Genomic DNA, 16,609 nt, shown 5'->3' with positions numbered 1-16,609 from the left:
GAGTTTAAATTACAAATAAACCTGAAATTGTAAGTGCGGTACTCGATTAAATGTAGTAAATACACTATATTTAAGACGACCTCCCACCTCTTAATTGTGTGGTGTCTTATTAGCTTAAACTCTGGTTAGTATAATAATGTATCTTTATGTCTCAGGAAAAGAGACATGTGATTTGGTTTGTAGCAGCAAAGTAAATGTTATATAGTATGATAGACCAACTATGCAGTGTACAGGAATAGTGCATTTAAGTATAATAAATTGTATGATATGAATACAATTTAATGTCAAATTAAATATATTGAACATCTACAGTACTCAAGCATTTATATCTAAATGTCATACTTACATTTTAACTGCTACAGTATTGTAGATCCAAAAACAATTTTAATTATGTGACTTTTTTTATTTAAGTTTATGTCCATTTCTAAGATCTATGAATTTCATTGTCTAAGACTGATTTGCTGTCTTTGTTGTTGATAACAATAAAGAACCTAACTTGTGTGTGTTGTGTTTATATTTGGGGTCTTCGATTTAAGCACCTGACACATGGAAGTGTATTAAAAAATGATCACAAGTTGAATACAAATTTATGGACTCTTCATCTTCAACCTCATTGTTTTGAGAGGGAATTAGTTTTGCAAATAAATTACATCAATACATCGAGTAAAAAAAACAACATCAGCCTAAAATAGTTCAACTGAAAACCAAATATCAGCTGGGTCATCTAACAGCTTGGTTGCCTTAGAAATAAAGTAATTATTCATTATTATAAAGGAACATTCATCATAATAAATGAATGATTGGCCTTTGGAAGTCTTAATCTCTGTCAGGCAGGTAATAGTTTCAATTTTTCACACAGAAGCTGAAGAGGACACTGTTAAAATATATCAAGCCTGCAGATATGATCTTACATAACAAGCGACAACACAAGCTGTATGGTAAATTATGGATCCATGTAATGATCTACATAATTCATAAAAAGTTATTTCCAGCATTTGCATTTGTCAATGTAAAAGGTGACAAAATGAAGACATATAAAACATGAAATGCACTTACTACTTACATTCCACCTCTTGCAAAGCTACATATTCAAACCACCCAACATTGCCTCACTCATCTATATTTGTATCAATCCAATGTGCATTGTCTCCTGTTTTACCAGCTCCAGCTTAAACTTAACTCTTTAAAAAGGGACTGTCTTCTCTCAAAGTCTCATGTCTTATTTTGGGGTAAAGAATTGATAGACCAAAATCATTCAAATCTCATCCAACCACCAGCAGCATAGTCGGTTTAGCATTTGATGCAAGCAATCAAATAAAATCCAACAGAATGAAGTAACGAATTTGCAGCAATCAACCTAAACTGCATGTGGTTTGTTTTGGGCTGTGAAAACCAGTGGTTCATTTATAAGTAAAGACCCAAAGACAAAACCGGAGAAATATTAGATATTGGAGTTACAATGAGTGAAAACACACAATGAGTAGCTAGCATGGGATGAGGGGTAAACAACACTCATGTTATGGTGCATTTTTGTGAGCCATTAGAAAGTAGTGTAAATGTTGCAAAGACATTTTTGAAATGAAAACAATATTTTCTGGATAATGAAGTTTCGTGCTATGAACTTTCCGTCCCACATTTCCGCTGTACGGGCATTTGCTCTGACTGACACTGGTGGGGAGCCAATAAAGAGCCACGAATGAGAGTTTTGACCAATAGGAACACAGGGGGGATGGTTGTTATCAAGTCGTAAACGGTTAGTAACAGGACAAGCAGGTAAGTAAGATTCTTGTTATTTTTCTCAAAATTAACGAACGCACCGCTTGTCAGGAAAAAACATTAAATTGGTTAAACTATCAACTGTTCGATTTGAGAAGGTTGGATTTTTTTCTTGCACTTTCATGCCAAACGTGCAATAAAACGGTAGTCATTGAGAAGTCAGTATGGGGATCGGGAAGCAAACAAGCTAGCTAGCTGAGTCTGCTAGCTAAGTTGGCTGTTATTGGCCGTTAGCTCACTACGTCAACATTAGCATGGCTAACATTAGCTTATCATCTAGTGCTCGGAGAAAGTACAGTTAATTGTGTCACAATATCACTGGCATTTAATTCATTGACACGATAAGCCAGTAAAGAACCCCACTCATAAGTTACTTTTACATTCCCGAGCCCAGTGTTAATATTATTCAACATGTAAAACTTTTTCATTATAAATGTGCAATGATAACGTTCCCGTAGGTTAACATTAGCCCAGCTAGCGCTAGCTTGCCAGTTGAACGTAAGAAAAAATACCCTTCAGAGTCTGTTAAGAACTTGGTTTACTGAGTGATGCTCTGACATAAAATACGAATAAACTAATATTTTTCATGTTTTCGTATCCTTTTAGGTGTCATGTTATTTCCATGTGCGGAAACTGGAATTATGGTGTCAAGGAGTATTGAATGGAGCGATTTAACAATGGAGCTTAAGGTATTTATAAATATATAATTTATACTTTTGTATTGATTCTGACGGAGACCTTTCGCTCCTCTCAACCAGTCATCACATGTGTTCATGGACTTACTGCTGACAACAACTTGGATAAAATTGTGGACACTTTATCCCGAAATAACTGTCTTTTTGATGGATGGATCACACATCGCAGCAAAGTGGGAGAACGCCTCTTAAATCCCATGAGGAGGTTGAGGATGCAGTTTCAGAGGCTGGAAGTGTAGGCAACATTTTTAGGCTGTTGCTTGTGTGACCTGGAATAGAATTTTAGTAGACAAGGACACATTTAGGATAACTATCCAAGTTATCACATAGATCGTGGCATTTATAGTTTTTCTCCTGAGACTTGTATGTAGAATTTGAAATAATATTCAGAACATGCAGATATGGAAGGTTCCTCATTTACACATAGGATCACTCATTGGTAATGACTTGCTTATTATAAATGGTAGTCTGATAATACTCAGAGTCCATGCAAATGTTGTAGGAAGCAAGTGGTATGCAATAATTAGCATTAATTAAACAAGGATGCAACATAGCACTGAATTTCGCTTGGAAAATCATGTAGTGCAAAGGAAGTGACAATAACAGTTGTTTATTTAGAGTCATAGAAGATCCCCCAGATAAGCAAGAGAAACAGTAAATTGAAAAAGTGGAGATAGGCAAGTAACCACATAAATGGGAACTTTCTCAACAGAAAAAAAGATAAGGGATATCAGTACTGTACACACTGAAACAGCAACAGTTACTCATCTAAAATTATATATATTTAAAAATAAAAAATATATACAGTGTACACTCTAGGTACTGCACAATGTTATTCAGTCCAATGGAATAAATATATATATATATATATATAAAGCTGGTAATGGTTTTTGAACCTGCTTTTTTGTAGCTATGTATTGCAAACTCTGAAATACAAGTACTGGCATCTGAATATTTGGTAAAATGTGTAATCTTAACTGTTTTGTGGTTTAGAAACATATAGTTCCAATTTGAATCGCTATCTTTTTTTAAGCAAAATATTACACGGATGCTTGATTATAGGCATTATTTAACGTTACCTTCTTTTCAAAATTATAAAACCGATCTTAAGTAAAAGCAAAATACTAAATCACAGATACAAAAACAATACACAGCCCTTTTTAATGCTTTTATGTACAGTTTTTGATGTTTCAGATTAAAAAAAAAACTTTTCTCTTTGTTGTTTTACTCCATTATAAAATATAATATTTGTATTTGTTATATCATCTTAGTCCACTACGACACACCCAACAAACTACAGCCTTGAATTACTGTTTACAAACCAAAAGAACCCACTTAATGTTAAGTGCGTTATGTATTGAATTGCAGATTTAAATTTACTATCATTGCACATGTACAAATACTAAGACCACAAAATGCGGTTGGGCATCTAACAGGAAGTGCAGTGCAACATGCATGTACAATGCGTTACATATAGAATAATCAGTAACCGTAGATATGAATAGGAATACAATATAATCGGCTTTACATTTTATACCCCTGTATTTTTTCAGTAATCATTGTAAGTATGTCTTACTTGATGCTTTTGCTTCCTGTTTGAGACTTTGAGAAAGGTGTTTAACATAACAGAGACTGCAGTTTGTGGTTGTAGTGTACTGCAATAGGAAATATTATTATTTAATTGAATCTACTTCTATACAATCAACTAGCTAAAGCATCACATGACCAATTACAAAACTCGGACACAGACGAAACAAAAACAACATCTTAAAGGCAAGTTTGTTACATTGCATTATAGTTAAATATATGATATTAGATATAATATAATTATATTCTCTAGATTCCTGATTAAATGTTTGGTGAAAAATGTGCATCCTAATTTCAAAATCCATGATAATGCTTGAGAGGCTTCCTAATCTCCCATGATTTTGCATTAAAAATTACTTAAACGATTAATCCAAAGTGGGGACTTGTCTGTGAAGGTTTGTGATTTGTGTAGTGTAGGTGCCATATATTTTTTTAGTGCAGATTGTACACATTTCCTCTTTTCTGGTGTATTTTGTTCTTATGAACTGTACTATATATGTTGTGTGGTGTTGTATTTTGGGCTATGGCTGTATTAACAGTCCTGTGCTGTAGAGCTCCTTCGTGTGGCCACTGGCTGTACATTCAGAGAGGTGTTTGTGTAGTGGTGGGCGATCTAGTTCCTGTTAAAAGTGACTTAAGAGCCAGGCAGTCTGGACTGGGTTTAGTTTCCCTGTTGTAATTATGTAGGTTTAAAGAACCCTTATTATTATCATCTTTAGGTATTTTGAAGGGTAAATAAAACCCTTAATGTATACATATATCAGTAAATGGTTAAGTGTGTGCTTTATGTGGATAAAATACAGGTGGTTAAACTGAACGCATGATTTATTTACTATACATGTGGTGGAGAAGAGTCGCACATAGCTGTGGTAAGATATCCAGTTTAACCAGCAGCTTTTTATCGCGGCCTTTATGTCTTAAGTGCTAAAATGACATTGCACTATGTTTTTGGAAGACAATGCCCTCCTGTGGTATCTTCTTTTGAGCTTTTATGTCGTTTCTTATCTGCCCTTTACTCTAGTGGTGAGTATGAGAAATGTCTCCCGCCTACCAGCAAGCAACACACACACGCGCGCGCCCGCGCACACACAAACACACACACAGCCCTCCTATGTTTGTCAGACTCAAATCCGAGGGAGAGGAGCTAGCCGCCATTTTCTAAGCGTCTCTCCCTAAAACGAGAGAAAAGGACTCGCGACAAAACTGCCATCTGGATTACCTTTCGTTTACTGAGAATTGGATTTTTCGGTAAAATATTGCTGCAAAATCGCCTACATATGAAGTAAACCGGATTGGAAAGGAATGTTTCACGGCCTTGTCTTTATATTCGCTGAGTGTTAGCGGCGAGGCGAGCTAGCTGGTCGAGCAAGGTGTAGATCGTTGATTCGCCCATTCGCCTGAATCCGGAACGAGATCCGAGCGGCTCTGTGAACTGGGCCTTTTTGGGGCAATGTGGTTGCATTTTTGTTGGATTTATTAATGGCAGACTGATCGATTCAGGTCGCGTTTTTTGTGTTAGAACCCTTGGTTTTTTTCCACTAAAACTGCAGGGGATTGTTGCCGAAATTCCCTCGGATAGTGCAAACTCGTCACGTGGTAGGTTCCTCCTTTTTCTTTGTTAGCGAGCTAGCTAGACTGGCAGGGTCTACTCCCAACTTCTCAGTTTTTGACATGTGTGCATTAACGTTTCATACAAATGGATTTCTCTACAGCGAGTGTATCAAATGAAGGCCGCCGTTGATGTACAACAACAGGCCTGTCTGTTTTTATTTCCTTAGTCTAATTGCAATGCACACCATGTCTCCACTCTGCAATAGGTCCTAAAGATAAGTTGTGATCTACAAGGAGTGGGGTTGTCTTGTTATTATGTTGCAGCAACCAGATATAACCCTGATGTTAATGCATGTGCTACCGTGGCTTGTTTAATATTACATTGGGCGTTATTGGCTCAAAAACTACCACTAATGTGAGCGTATGTTGAGTATTCTGTGACTAAAATATTTACTTGTCTTAACGAGTCTTGCGTATCGTTAAAGCCCTGGTGCTTTTGCCGAAAATCTAGACCCCGCAGGCATGTGCTAATAAAACAAAAGCCTCACAAATGATCTATAATTTGATGAGCGTAGGTTACGTTAACGTTTCACTGCAGTTGGCTTATGGATCCGCACGCTAGCTTTGCGAGCAGGTTGTGTTTCTTGCATCAGCAGCTTTCCCGAGCTAACGTTAGCCGGACGCGAAGCGCAGTAATGTGCACGCAGTGGATACAGTGACATGGGTTTTAATAGTGAGATATTTATCTTTTGGTTCTCGGGAGATCGGTTTATGTGGAGATCGGGTGGTGGTTTTTTTTTTTTATGGCATGGCTCGGTGATACAAACACACTGGTCTTATTTTCAGCGGAAGCTATTGTAGAAATCAAGATAACGAAATAACGTTATAACACTCGCATGCATCTAGGAGCGAGGCGCAAGGTTTTATTTTAAAATGTATAAGTCTTTTTGTAAACATCAGGAAGACATTTTGGTGATTACGTTATGGTTGGCTAACGTTTGATGTGGGGATTTTTTGTCGCATATCTAGGCTGACACTACATATATACTGGTATTGTAGTGCATGTTCATTAAAGCGATGCATTGATTTATGATGGATGTTTAATCTCGCCTTACAGCATTAACAAGTTCGGTGTGTTTTGAGCGGAATGGGCGGTTTTGGGTAGATGAATTGCATTGCATAATCTGCTTCGGAAATACCAACATGGCGTAGTGCGCGCTGACTAGAAACTGCGGTGAAATACTGAGCCCCCATTCATCTGACCCTGCAGACGATACGCGGAGATGCAGCTCGCTTTTATCTCTTGTTTTACGTGAATTGAGGCTCTTTCCTTTAAAGTGTGATCTAGATATGCAGCCAGTCTGTATGAATGACATGTTAAACACTAAACCAATTCGCCAACATGATCAGAATATTGAGGTTCTCTTTAAATATTACATTTTTTAAATCAATTTGTTGACATTTTAGTAAATAACTGCTTCTGAAATTGACACAGGAACCTAGTCAGGATGACATCATGTGCTTTGGACTAATGCTGGGGCCTAAATCCACCTACTTACACTGCCTGTGTGCTGCACAGGGTACATGTAGGGCAGTGGGGTTTGAACAATTTGCATTGGCTTTGCCTGTTTCTTCCCTCTCCAGAATTGAATTCCAAAGCTTATTCTTTAAGAGCAGCCTTGTAAGTAAATGACAATGAAGGCCTGTTCACACAAGCATGGGTGTAGTGGGAATTATTTATTGGCCTTGGAAGAAGTAGCTCAGATGTCTGCTGTTATTCTACCTGTATTGTTAGTATCCCTCTTGCCAAGGTCAGTGCATATCATTAATTCTTTGATATGTACTTCAAGTCTTTGAAGAACTCTGTAGATTAATCCATATAAACACACTTTAGGCTTCAATTGTAAATTGTAACTATTTACTGTAATTATTGCTTTTTTAATATATGAAATTGCTTTTCTTTCTTTAGGCATATATGTTGTATGTGTATTGCACTTGAGGCACTGTATTTTGTCATTTTTCTGTCTGTAGGGAGTAGTAAATGATGACATGAAGGCATTGTAATCAAAGCATTATTTTGATTACAATGGAATCTAGTATTTTTTCTGGAATTTTGTGAGAGCCAATTGGCCAGGAAAACGAGAGTGAATTTGATAATCTCATATGTTCCTCCTCCTCATCTGTAGTGTTTTTTGAGGTCCAACCATATTTAGCAACACTTCCCACTAGTAGGACGACAAATTGTCAATGAGAAACCGGTTGATTAGATGGCCCCCCTTTTTAACTTGATTTGTGGTAAACATCTAAATTAAACTGTAGGTTTGTTTTTAAGTTACACTTGATATTGAAGCGATGGTTTTGGTGCATTTTCCTTCATCACATCTGGTTTTATATATTTAAGAAATGCACCATTGTTTTTGGGTGGAACTTTGGTTTTTTGTTTTCCACTCTGAAGTGTCACAGAACCTGTAGGGCAGGTATTTCAGTTTTATGTTTCCCTATGTATATGAACAGCCTGCATTTTATGTTGCTTTCTAGTGAACAAAATATGTCAAATGGAAATACAAGTGTATATATTCTTTATATATATTCTTTAGTTTTATTTATTTAATTTAAAGTAAGTTTTGGACTCCACTTCTCCATAGCATTTTCATTATCTGTTTAAAATAAATAGTTATGGGAATCAAATTGAGCATCATTCGTTACTTGATGGCCTTCTGAATACTTCTAACAGATAACATTATTGTAGAGTGGCCAGTTTAAGTGTTAAGTGAACATTTAAACCCAATGTCTGTAAATGTGTTCATTAGGTGGTTTTGGGCCAATATTTGTACAATGCTGTGAATGTTGTAATTGTTGATTCACCCAACATCCTTCTATACGTACTAAGATTAGAATTTGGTGAAGTGTGTATGGGTTTTATGTGTGCTTGGGATAATGAGACTACTTTAACATTATTTCTTGTCTCCCCTCCTGTCTTATTTTATCATATACAGGCTGTCCTCAGGTGGGGCAGTAAGCGGGTGGTGTGGAGCAGGCCGAGGTGCCCGTCCCTCTGCACTGCATGGCTGCGATGGCGCCCGCTCTCACCGACGCCCCAGCCGAAGCTCACCACATCCGCTTCAAACTGGCTGCCCCATCCTCAAGTCTCTCACCAGCCAGTGCAGAGAACAACGGTAACGCCAGCAACATCCTCATCCATAGCAGTGGCCCCGCTAAGTGTAAGGTCGTGTCTGAAGATTGCCCTATCGACTTTTGTGGTGGCGACCAGGAGCAGCAGCAACAGCAGCCCCAAGTCGACTCTGTGGCCCAGGCTTCGGCCCTGGGAAAGTTCCAGCCACTGGTGGCTTCTTACCTATGCTCTGATGTGACAACTGTCCCTTCAACTAAGGAATCAATCACGCTGCAAGGAGTCCTCATTAAACAGTCTGTGTTGAAAGGTCACAGAATACTGCCCAACTCTCTGCTCAACGGCGGAGGAGACTTCCTGTCGAGGAAGAGGCAGCAGATCGAACTATCTGGTGGCCAACTCAAGAGCCTCATGAGTGGCAGCACTAACGGAGGTGGCCAGCCAATGGCACCTGTCAATGGCCTGGCCAAAAAGCTGGCCACCATCACTGGCCCTGGCTGCGTGGTGGCAGTGAACGGTGACAAGCCGCCTGCCACCACAGACACTCAGTCCCAGAAACTGCCCTTGGACTCTGAGACCTTGACAGCTACCTTATCAGGTCATATCCAGGTGAAAGGAACCCTCAAACAGAAGCATTCCTCTGGGGTTTCTAAAAATACAGATGGAAAAAACTGTGAACCACCAGTGCTCCAGTCTGCTGCCCTTTCCCCTTATACCCTTAACAACCCTAACCCCACTGAACAAGTGAATTTGGAGGAGGCTGATTCACACACGCCTGCTGGTCAGCCACAGGGTTCTGATAGGGAGAGACCAGGTAGCAGCCAGCAGGGCTCCCCGTCCTGCACATCTGCACCACAGCCTCCTCTACCCTGCACTTCTTCCTCGGACAGCCTTGATGCTCACGTTAAGGAGCGTTCCCTTCTCAACAACAGCCGGCAATCTGAGATTGATAACCGGCTGCGTCGCCTGCGCAAACGTCTTCAGGTTGTACAGGCCAAGCAGGTGGAGCGGCACATTCAGCAGCAGCTGGGTGGCTTCTTGGACTCGGCTCTCAACCGGCTTTTGGTCGGTAACCGCAAAGCAGAAACGGCAACCCCTACAGCTACATGGAGGACTGGACGACACTCTTCCTCAAGCAACAGAGACGGCCTCGGTCGCTTCCTTAAAAGCGGCTCCATGCCCTTGGAACTTGAGAGGCTGTATTTGAGCGGAACGGCTAACCTTCATTCAGCAGAAAGCGCCTTTGACTCAGATGTAACAGAAAGTAGTTCTGGAGGGGACTCTGACCTAGAGGAGGAGGAGCTGACCAGGGTGGACATTGAGCAGCGACATGTCAAAATGTAAGTAAAGCCTTCCACACCCGCTGAGACATCAAACTTATTTAGTGTTGTACATAAATAAATGATTGTCCATTAACAGAAAACGAATTACTGAGGTAAAGTTGACCTTTTTAAAGGCATCATTTATGTGAGAAATGGAAACAAAAAGTTTTATAGACGTTACACATCCCCCATGCACATTACCTGTTTAATATTCACATTTCTATGGTGCTTGTCGCCCTTCAGCTCTGCTGTGAAAGTCCCTGTATTTCTGGGCCCTGCAATATGCTAGCAGGTGCTAATGACAATTATAACTGGCTCAGTAGTGGTTGGGTCAAACTCCAGGGAGGGGTAGAGATACCATTTGCTATTCGAGTGAGTGTAGTTGTGTGGGTGGAATCATCCTGTGGAGAATGCACAGGCTGGATTGGGCTCAAAGTAAAAAGCTCTCTCGTCACACAATGTTTCCTCCTGAGTGGGGCCTAGGCTGAAAATGAAAGTTCTGTTTATCTGCAGAGCGAACAAGCAAGCACCCACAGAGCCGTTAATGTTTTGATTCAAACTGAAACCAAAGAGGAAACAGAAGTCGGGTCGTTTTTAACAGAAGGTGTGGGTTTTATGTTTTTACATGCTGCCTATTGTGATCTTAGATTTTCCTCAGGAGGAGCTTGCAAATATATTCCATGGGAAGTTCACATAGTCGTTTGTGTCATTAGTGGTTGGAAGGGGGGGGAAATAAAGCAGGAGGGTCAGCAGCGCTAATGGACTTACTGACCTGTGTAGGATCGGGTAGATTATTAACAATGTTGCTGAGAACACTTGATTTTTATGCTCCTTTCATGTGTTGACTTTAGACCTTTGACCTAAATATCTTCATAACCTAACAGGAAGGTTGTGCGTGTTGCAAGAATGACCCAAAAGTAGAACTGCTTGTAATTTATTCATATGTGTCCAATCAAGGGTCAAAAGAGGTGTTTGTGCAAAATTATAGCACGTCATGGTCAAGGAGAGTGAACTTTTGGACCCTACTATGCGGCTTGAGTTTGTGGGAATGAGAGTGATTATGTCATCATGAATATCAAAGTTAAATAAGGAAGCAAATAGAATTAGTTTGAGCTGGTAAATTCCCTGTCTGCTTGTTGTTTAAGATCTTCCATTGTCAAAACCACACCACTACTTTGACTTGACATACACAGTTATTATGCAAAGTCATCTTCTTTGAAATAGTTGTCTTTTGTTCTTTAGTCATAAAATGACACCTTGAGGCAATAACTCTTTCTGCTGATAACAACATAGCATGACTGCATTTGAATATGGCCAGCTGTCGCATTTTTACCATGAAGACTGAATAAGATGTACAAAATAATCAAAGATTAGTATATTTAGTATTCACATCTACTTAAGTCAGAAATGATCAAATGAAATTCTTGTGTTTTGGCAAGTCAGTCAGATCCATTTGTATTTATATATGGTTTGCTTATTAACTACTTTGTAACTGAATGATCCTCCATATTTTATGTTACGTGCATCCTTATTATTACAATTATGAATATTCTATATTTATGTAATGAAGGTAGGCAATGTACCATTACGCTTTTTGGAAAATGGAGACCTCTGGAAGTTGACGGTGTTTTCCACAATTTGAATGTATAGTAGAATATTAAATTAAGCCCTTTTTTATTTTGAATAGTGAATGAGATTTCCTCAGGCCCCTGCTACTTATGATCATGATTCTAGAAACAGAAAATTGGTTTAACAAAAACGATAAGATTATATATTTTAGTATATTCATGCATTGTAATTCTAAAATTTGACTTGGACCACAAATATTTAATTGCCATAAATATACATTCCATATTGAGGAGAATTAGGTTAAATGCTGCATTCATAACCAGCCATCAGAAATGCTTCAGAGTGCTTTTACATGATGCGTTGTTAAATATTTGTTGGTTTTATATTAAAACTTTGGTGATACTCTTCTAAGAATGTATTTAGTCTACAGCCGTGGCCATCAAGGTGTTCATGGAAAGAGGGTTCATTTTGTCGTTAGACGTAGTATTTATTCCTTTTGTTGTACTGCCGCAGACTTTATTGTACTTTATCATGGTTCTTTTTTTCTTTTGACAAAGCAAGCCTAATTGTGTTTTCATTCTCTCTTCACAATCATCTCCCTGCTCGGGTGAAAAGCAATCCCTAGTTGTTTGCTGAGCTCAAGCATGAACCATATTTATTGTAGTCTTCAAACAGCACATTGAGTACCACCTACATGTAGTTCCATACATGAGAAAGTATCTGAAAAATGCTGAGACATTATTTAGATTTACCAGCAGGGATAAGGTAGCTCCCACAGTAAAATGGTAATATGACTCCTGCCTAACCCAGTTCACTGTGTTTTCCCTAGTCTTGACCGAGCTCCCTCTAATGTCCTTAAACAACCAAGGAAAATGACTGGTAACACAAAAAATGCTCGGCTGCAGTTTATCTGCCGTTACAGAAACATGACATATCTTGTTTCCTGCCTTACCGTGAAAGCCAACCTTATTTTTATTGTGAAGCAGCTTCAGCTTCTTGCAACCTTAGTCACTGTTGTTAACTGCTTAGTCCTTTGTGCGTGAAAAGAATAAGGTCTCTGTACCTTTTTAAAACATTTTAAGTGCTTTTACTTTGTCAGTGGATCAGTATTTAATATTATAGGGTGTCATTTTGATAAAATCTTCTGCAACGGCAGACACAGGCATGTTTTTCTGAGCCTTTATTAATAAAGCTGTTCATGTATAAACTGCAATCTTGCTCACATGGTCAATAACTACATTACCTCTTTGTTTCTCCCTATACCCCGTAAAAGAAATCAGACTGGCCTTTTTGCATTGCGAGTGTCCATATGTTAAAAAAGCTGTTTAAATGCTGTATGAAGCCAATGTCTCAGTTGGCTTTAAATTCAATTTATAATCATTAATCATAAATTAATCAAGTTAGGCCTACTATAATCCTTCGATGATGACCCACATAACAGCCTGCTAAAGTAGAAACTGAGACGTTGCCCTCCCTGCAGGAGACAGGCACCCAATGTCATCTTACACTCAGAAAAATAATACTGACCTGAGCGCACATGACAATTTGTACCCTTATTATAAGAGCACAAAAGCTTGCTGGCCTGTATTTTTTGCTGCACAGTTAATTTGCTCAGATGTTCTTGGAAAAAGTCACAATTGAGGGTTTTTGTTTTGCTGTCACAGAAGCACCCATCACTTAACAGGTTTGATAATGTTTGCTAAATGGTAGCACATGTACGCCTAATCATTTCTGTGTACACAGAGTGAAAGCTGCTTTGGAAACAAAAAACTGCTTGTCTGTTATGCGTTCATAAGCAGACGTCTCATGCACATTGTAGAATCATTCATAGCACGCAAACAGGTTCTCAGCTCTCAACCTAGCAAAAGACATTATTGCCTCTTGGTGAACACGATATTTGTTCAGGAAATAGGGTGTGTGTGTGTGTGTGTGTGTGTGTGTGTATATATATAACCATAACGCCACATTTTCCCAGCTGACATTTTGTCTGTTACCAATTAATGGCTTACACCCTTACCACCAGTCAACAGTACAGACAATGTAATGTCTTCTTTAGGCGGCAGCACTTCAATTATTTACCCACAGCTGAGTTGACAGCAGAGTGGAAAATAACCTATTTGAGCAGCTTGTTTGGATGTAGTGAGTTGCTTACATCTAATCCTGTCATCCCTGTCCCTGCCGTAGACGTGGTTTCCCGTATCTTAGAGAGGATTGCAGGGCAAGCCAACATCTGTTGTCGTGCTTATGCTGCAGGGCTTTTCTGCCCTAGCCAGTGTCTGTCTGTGAATGTGACGTCCACAATGGTCCTTTAACAGGGTGTGGGTGCTGCTAGTTTCAAAATGCTTTTATACTAGCTAAAAAATGACAAGGACAGTTAATGCAATAGAGCTGCACCTGCATAGAATGTGTTTATTTAGGCATGTTACGTGGAGCATGGGTTGTTCTGTGTTAAACAAGTGGGCACAGTTTCTTGTTTCTGAGGTAACAAAACGCTCATCAGGAAATCTCAGAGCTTACATAATCGCTCATAGACAGAACATGGAAAATGTCGGGAGTTTTTGTTATCTCTCCAGCACTAAATCGTACCAATGTTGGCATACTTTTTGTCTGTCTGATGATAAAAGGAGACCTGGATGATCCAGAGTCCATGTTTGTGTGATCTTTATGCAGTTAGGCAGTAAAAGTGTCTGTCTGCCACAGCGTGCCTTTCATGCTTATGGCTCAGCATTACTCTGCTGTGTGTGTGTGTGTGTGTGTGTGTGTGTGTGTGTGTGTGTGTGTGTGTGTGTGTGTGTGTGTGTGTGTGTGTGTGTGTGTGTGTGTGTGTGTGTGTGTGTGTGTGTGTGTGTGTGTGTGTGTGTGTGTGTGTGTGTGTGTGTGTGTGTGTGTGTGTGTGTGTGTGTGTGTGTGTGTGTGTGTGTGTGTGTGTGTGTGTGTGTGTGTGTGTGTGTGTGTGTATTCATGTATGTATGAGAGTGCCTGTATAGGTTGCTGTCCCGTTTCACACATCTGGATGTGTTTTCGCTCGGCCCAAGTTCCTCAACACAAACCCACAGGCATTACATAAGCCCCTTCTTTTATGTAATGACTGCTGCAGCTTTGTAGCTGAATTTGCCCTCACTAGTTTTTCCTGCCCCACACCCTGTTGGCCTTCCTCGATCAGTCCCGCATCCCGAGCTGTTTCTTCCTGTAACATGAGTTTAACCAGCTGCCCTGCACGCCATCCCAGCACATCAGAATAAACCTGAAAAATATTGTTGTACATTTGAAATGTCTGGATCCTTTTCAACCCTTTCAGTTGGCTTTGAAAATGTTTGACTCTAGAGAAGAAAGGAGTGAAATGACAGCTGCTGCTTTGATTTCCCTCGTCCTTGTTGCAGTATGAGTAATAATAACTGAACGGCTTGTGAGGCCTGCTTTGTTTTGTTCCATATGGAAAAGTAAAACGTGTGTAGGCCTTTTTGTATTATACTTTACCTCTCATCCTGACCATGTTTCTATGGAAGATTATAGTACAAGGAGCCCCGGTTTCCTTATGTGAACTTGGGTGTGTAAAGTAAAAACGAGGGACTTGTCCCCTAATGGACATAAACGACATTACTGACTTGTGTAATTCAAACGGCCTCAATTCAAGTGTAATTTCTGTCCCCACAATTGAAGTGTATGTTAAGTGTGTCATTTTTCCCAATACAGAAGTTCCCCCCCCCCCCCCAAATTAAGCCAACATTTGTTTGAGTCAGATATGTTTGATGGCCCAATATCTGCATTTAGAAAATATAGCTTTAATCACAGCTCTGTTGTTTTTGTCTGCAGATGGAGTTTTGTAGGATGCAGTTTAGGGATTGGTTGAACAATGCCATCATTTAAAATCCATGGCTGCCTGTCATCAACCACTGACTACTGGTGTCAAACAATACTGACAGGATGATTTGGAGAGCTAGCATGCCACGTTTGGAGACACTTATCCTTTCTTCATTGCGCCTGAGAAAATGTTGATCTTTTAAATCCTGTTTTCAATTAATATCAGTTGTAGTTGTTGTACATCTACAAAACCTCGCTGAAACAACAAAAGTGGGACTGAGGCAAGCTGCTCTCCAAACTAAGCTGACTGTATTATATTTATGTTTATAAAACTGGGAAATATCAGATTATATTATCAATATTGTGATATAAGAATGGACCTTGTATTAGCAAGTCTAGCACTCATTTTATTTCCTGAAAGTACAACACTGTTGCATTAATTGCCCTCACCTACAGGCTGCGTTGTGGAACCCCTCTTTTATCACAGCGCTCATGTTAACAGGTAGCCACACAGCATTTCTTGTGCCTGCTGTGTTCATTTGAGGTTCGTGGCCTTGCCTATTTTTCCAGCGTGTTGGGCTTGTTTCAAAGCAAAAATAGACGGCAACAGTAAAATCTTTTTGTAGTTTATAGATATCATACTAATAGTAATATTACTCTATAGGGTCTATATGTCATGGTGTGCAAAAATACTTCCTGTCTGTTTTAAGATAAAAGCCCTCTGATGCAGTAACGCACCATAAATTGAGAACCTTTTTTTAAATTGTGGATAATAATTTACAAATGAGCACACACTTCTTGACCTATATTCTGTCTAAAATAAATATAAATGCCATTCAGAATGAAATGAATAAAACACCCTTTTAACAATGTCTATTGAGATTGTCTTTTAAAAATAGGTCACTGTTATTTGTTGTGGTCTATGCTTTATATGTAGTGGGTGTATACATTGATCTTATGAAAGTGAGGATTCATATGACATCTTTTTCTTTCTTTTTCACTTTATTTATGGTGATTTTAAACAGATATCAGATAACGTTTTCACAGTTGTATAATGTATAGTTACTGTATGTATAACCATATGACATATCTTAAACGGAACAATCTAAAAAACTTGTGGGGGAGATTTTTAATTCAGCTGCATGCTTTGGGAGATTGGACTACTGTAGTTTGATATC

General features: G+C 39.1%; 1 protein-coding gene across 7 annotated transcripts in view; it reads left to right on the top strand.

Annotated features, from left to right (window-relative positions):
• The first annotated feature begins 1,737 nt into the window (after window positions 1-1,737).
• kansl1a (KAT8 regulatory NSL complex subunit 1a) overlaps window positions 1,738-16,609 on the top strand; it is a 32,950-nt gene continuing 18,078 nt past the window's right edge. For 2 of the 7 annotated variants that reach the window (XM_063892390.1, XM_063892389.1), the window contains exons 1-2: window positions 5,154-5,654; window positions 8,606-10,079. In XM_063892390.1, coding sequence (XP_063748460.1) covers window positions 8,674-10,079 — 1,406 coding nt within the window. In that variant the 5' untranslated portion in view covers window positions 5,154-5,654; window positions 8,606-8,673. Of the gene's footprint in view, window positions 2,466-5,151; window positions 5,655-8,605; window positions 10,080-16,609 lie in introns of those variants that run through there. The other 5 variants (XM_063892386.1, XM_063892385.1, XM_063892384.1 and 2 more) reach the window with 5 other exon arrangements.

Source organism: Eleginops maclovinus, chromosome 10, assembly GCF_036324505.1.
Source record: "Eleginops maclovinus isolate JMC-PN-2008 ecotype Puerto Natales chromosome 10, JC_Emac_rtc_rv5, whole genome shotgun sequence".
Taxonomy (NCBI): Eukaryota; Metazoa; Chordata; class Actinopteri; order Perciformes; family Eleginopidae; genus Eleginops; species Eleginops maclovinus.
This window is presented reverse-complemented; position numbering and strand designations above follow the sequence as displayed.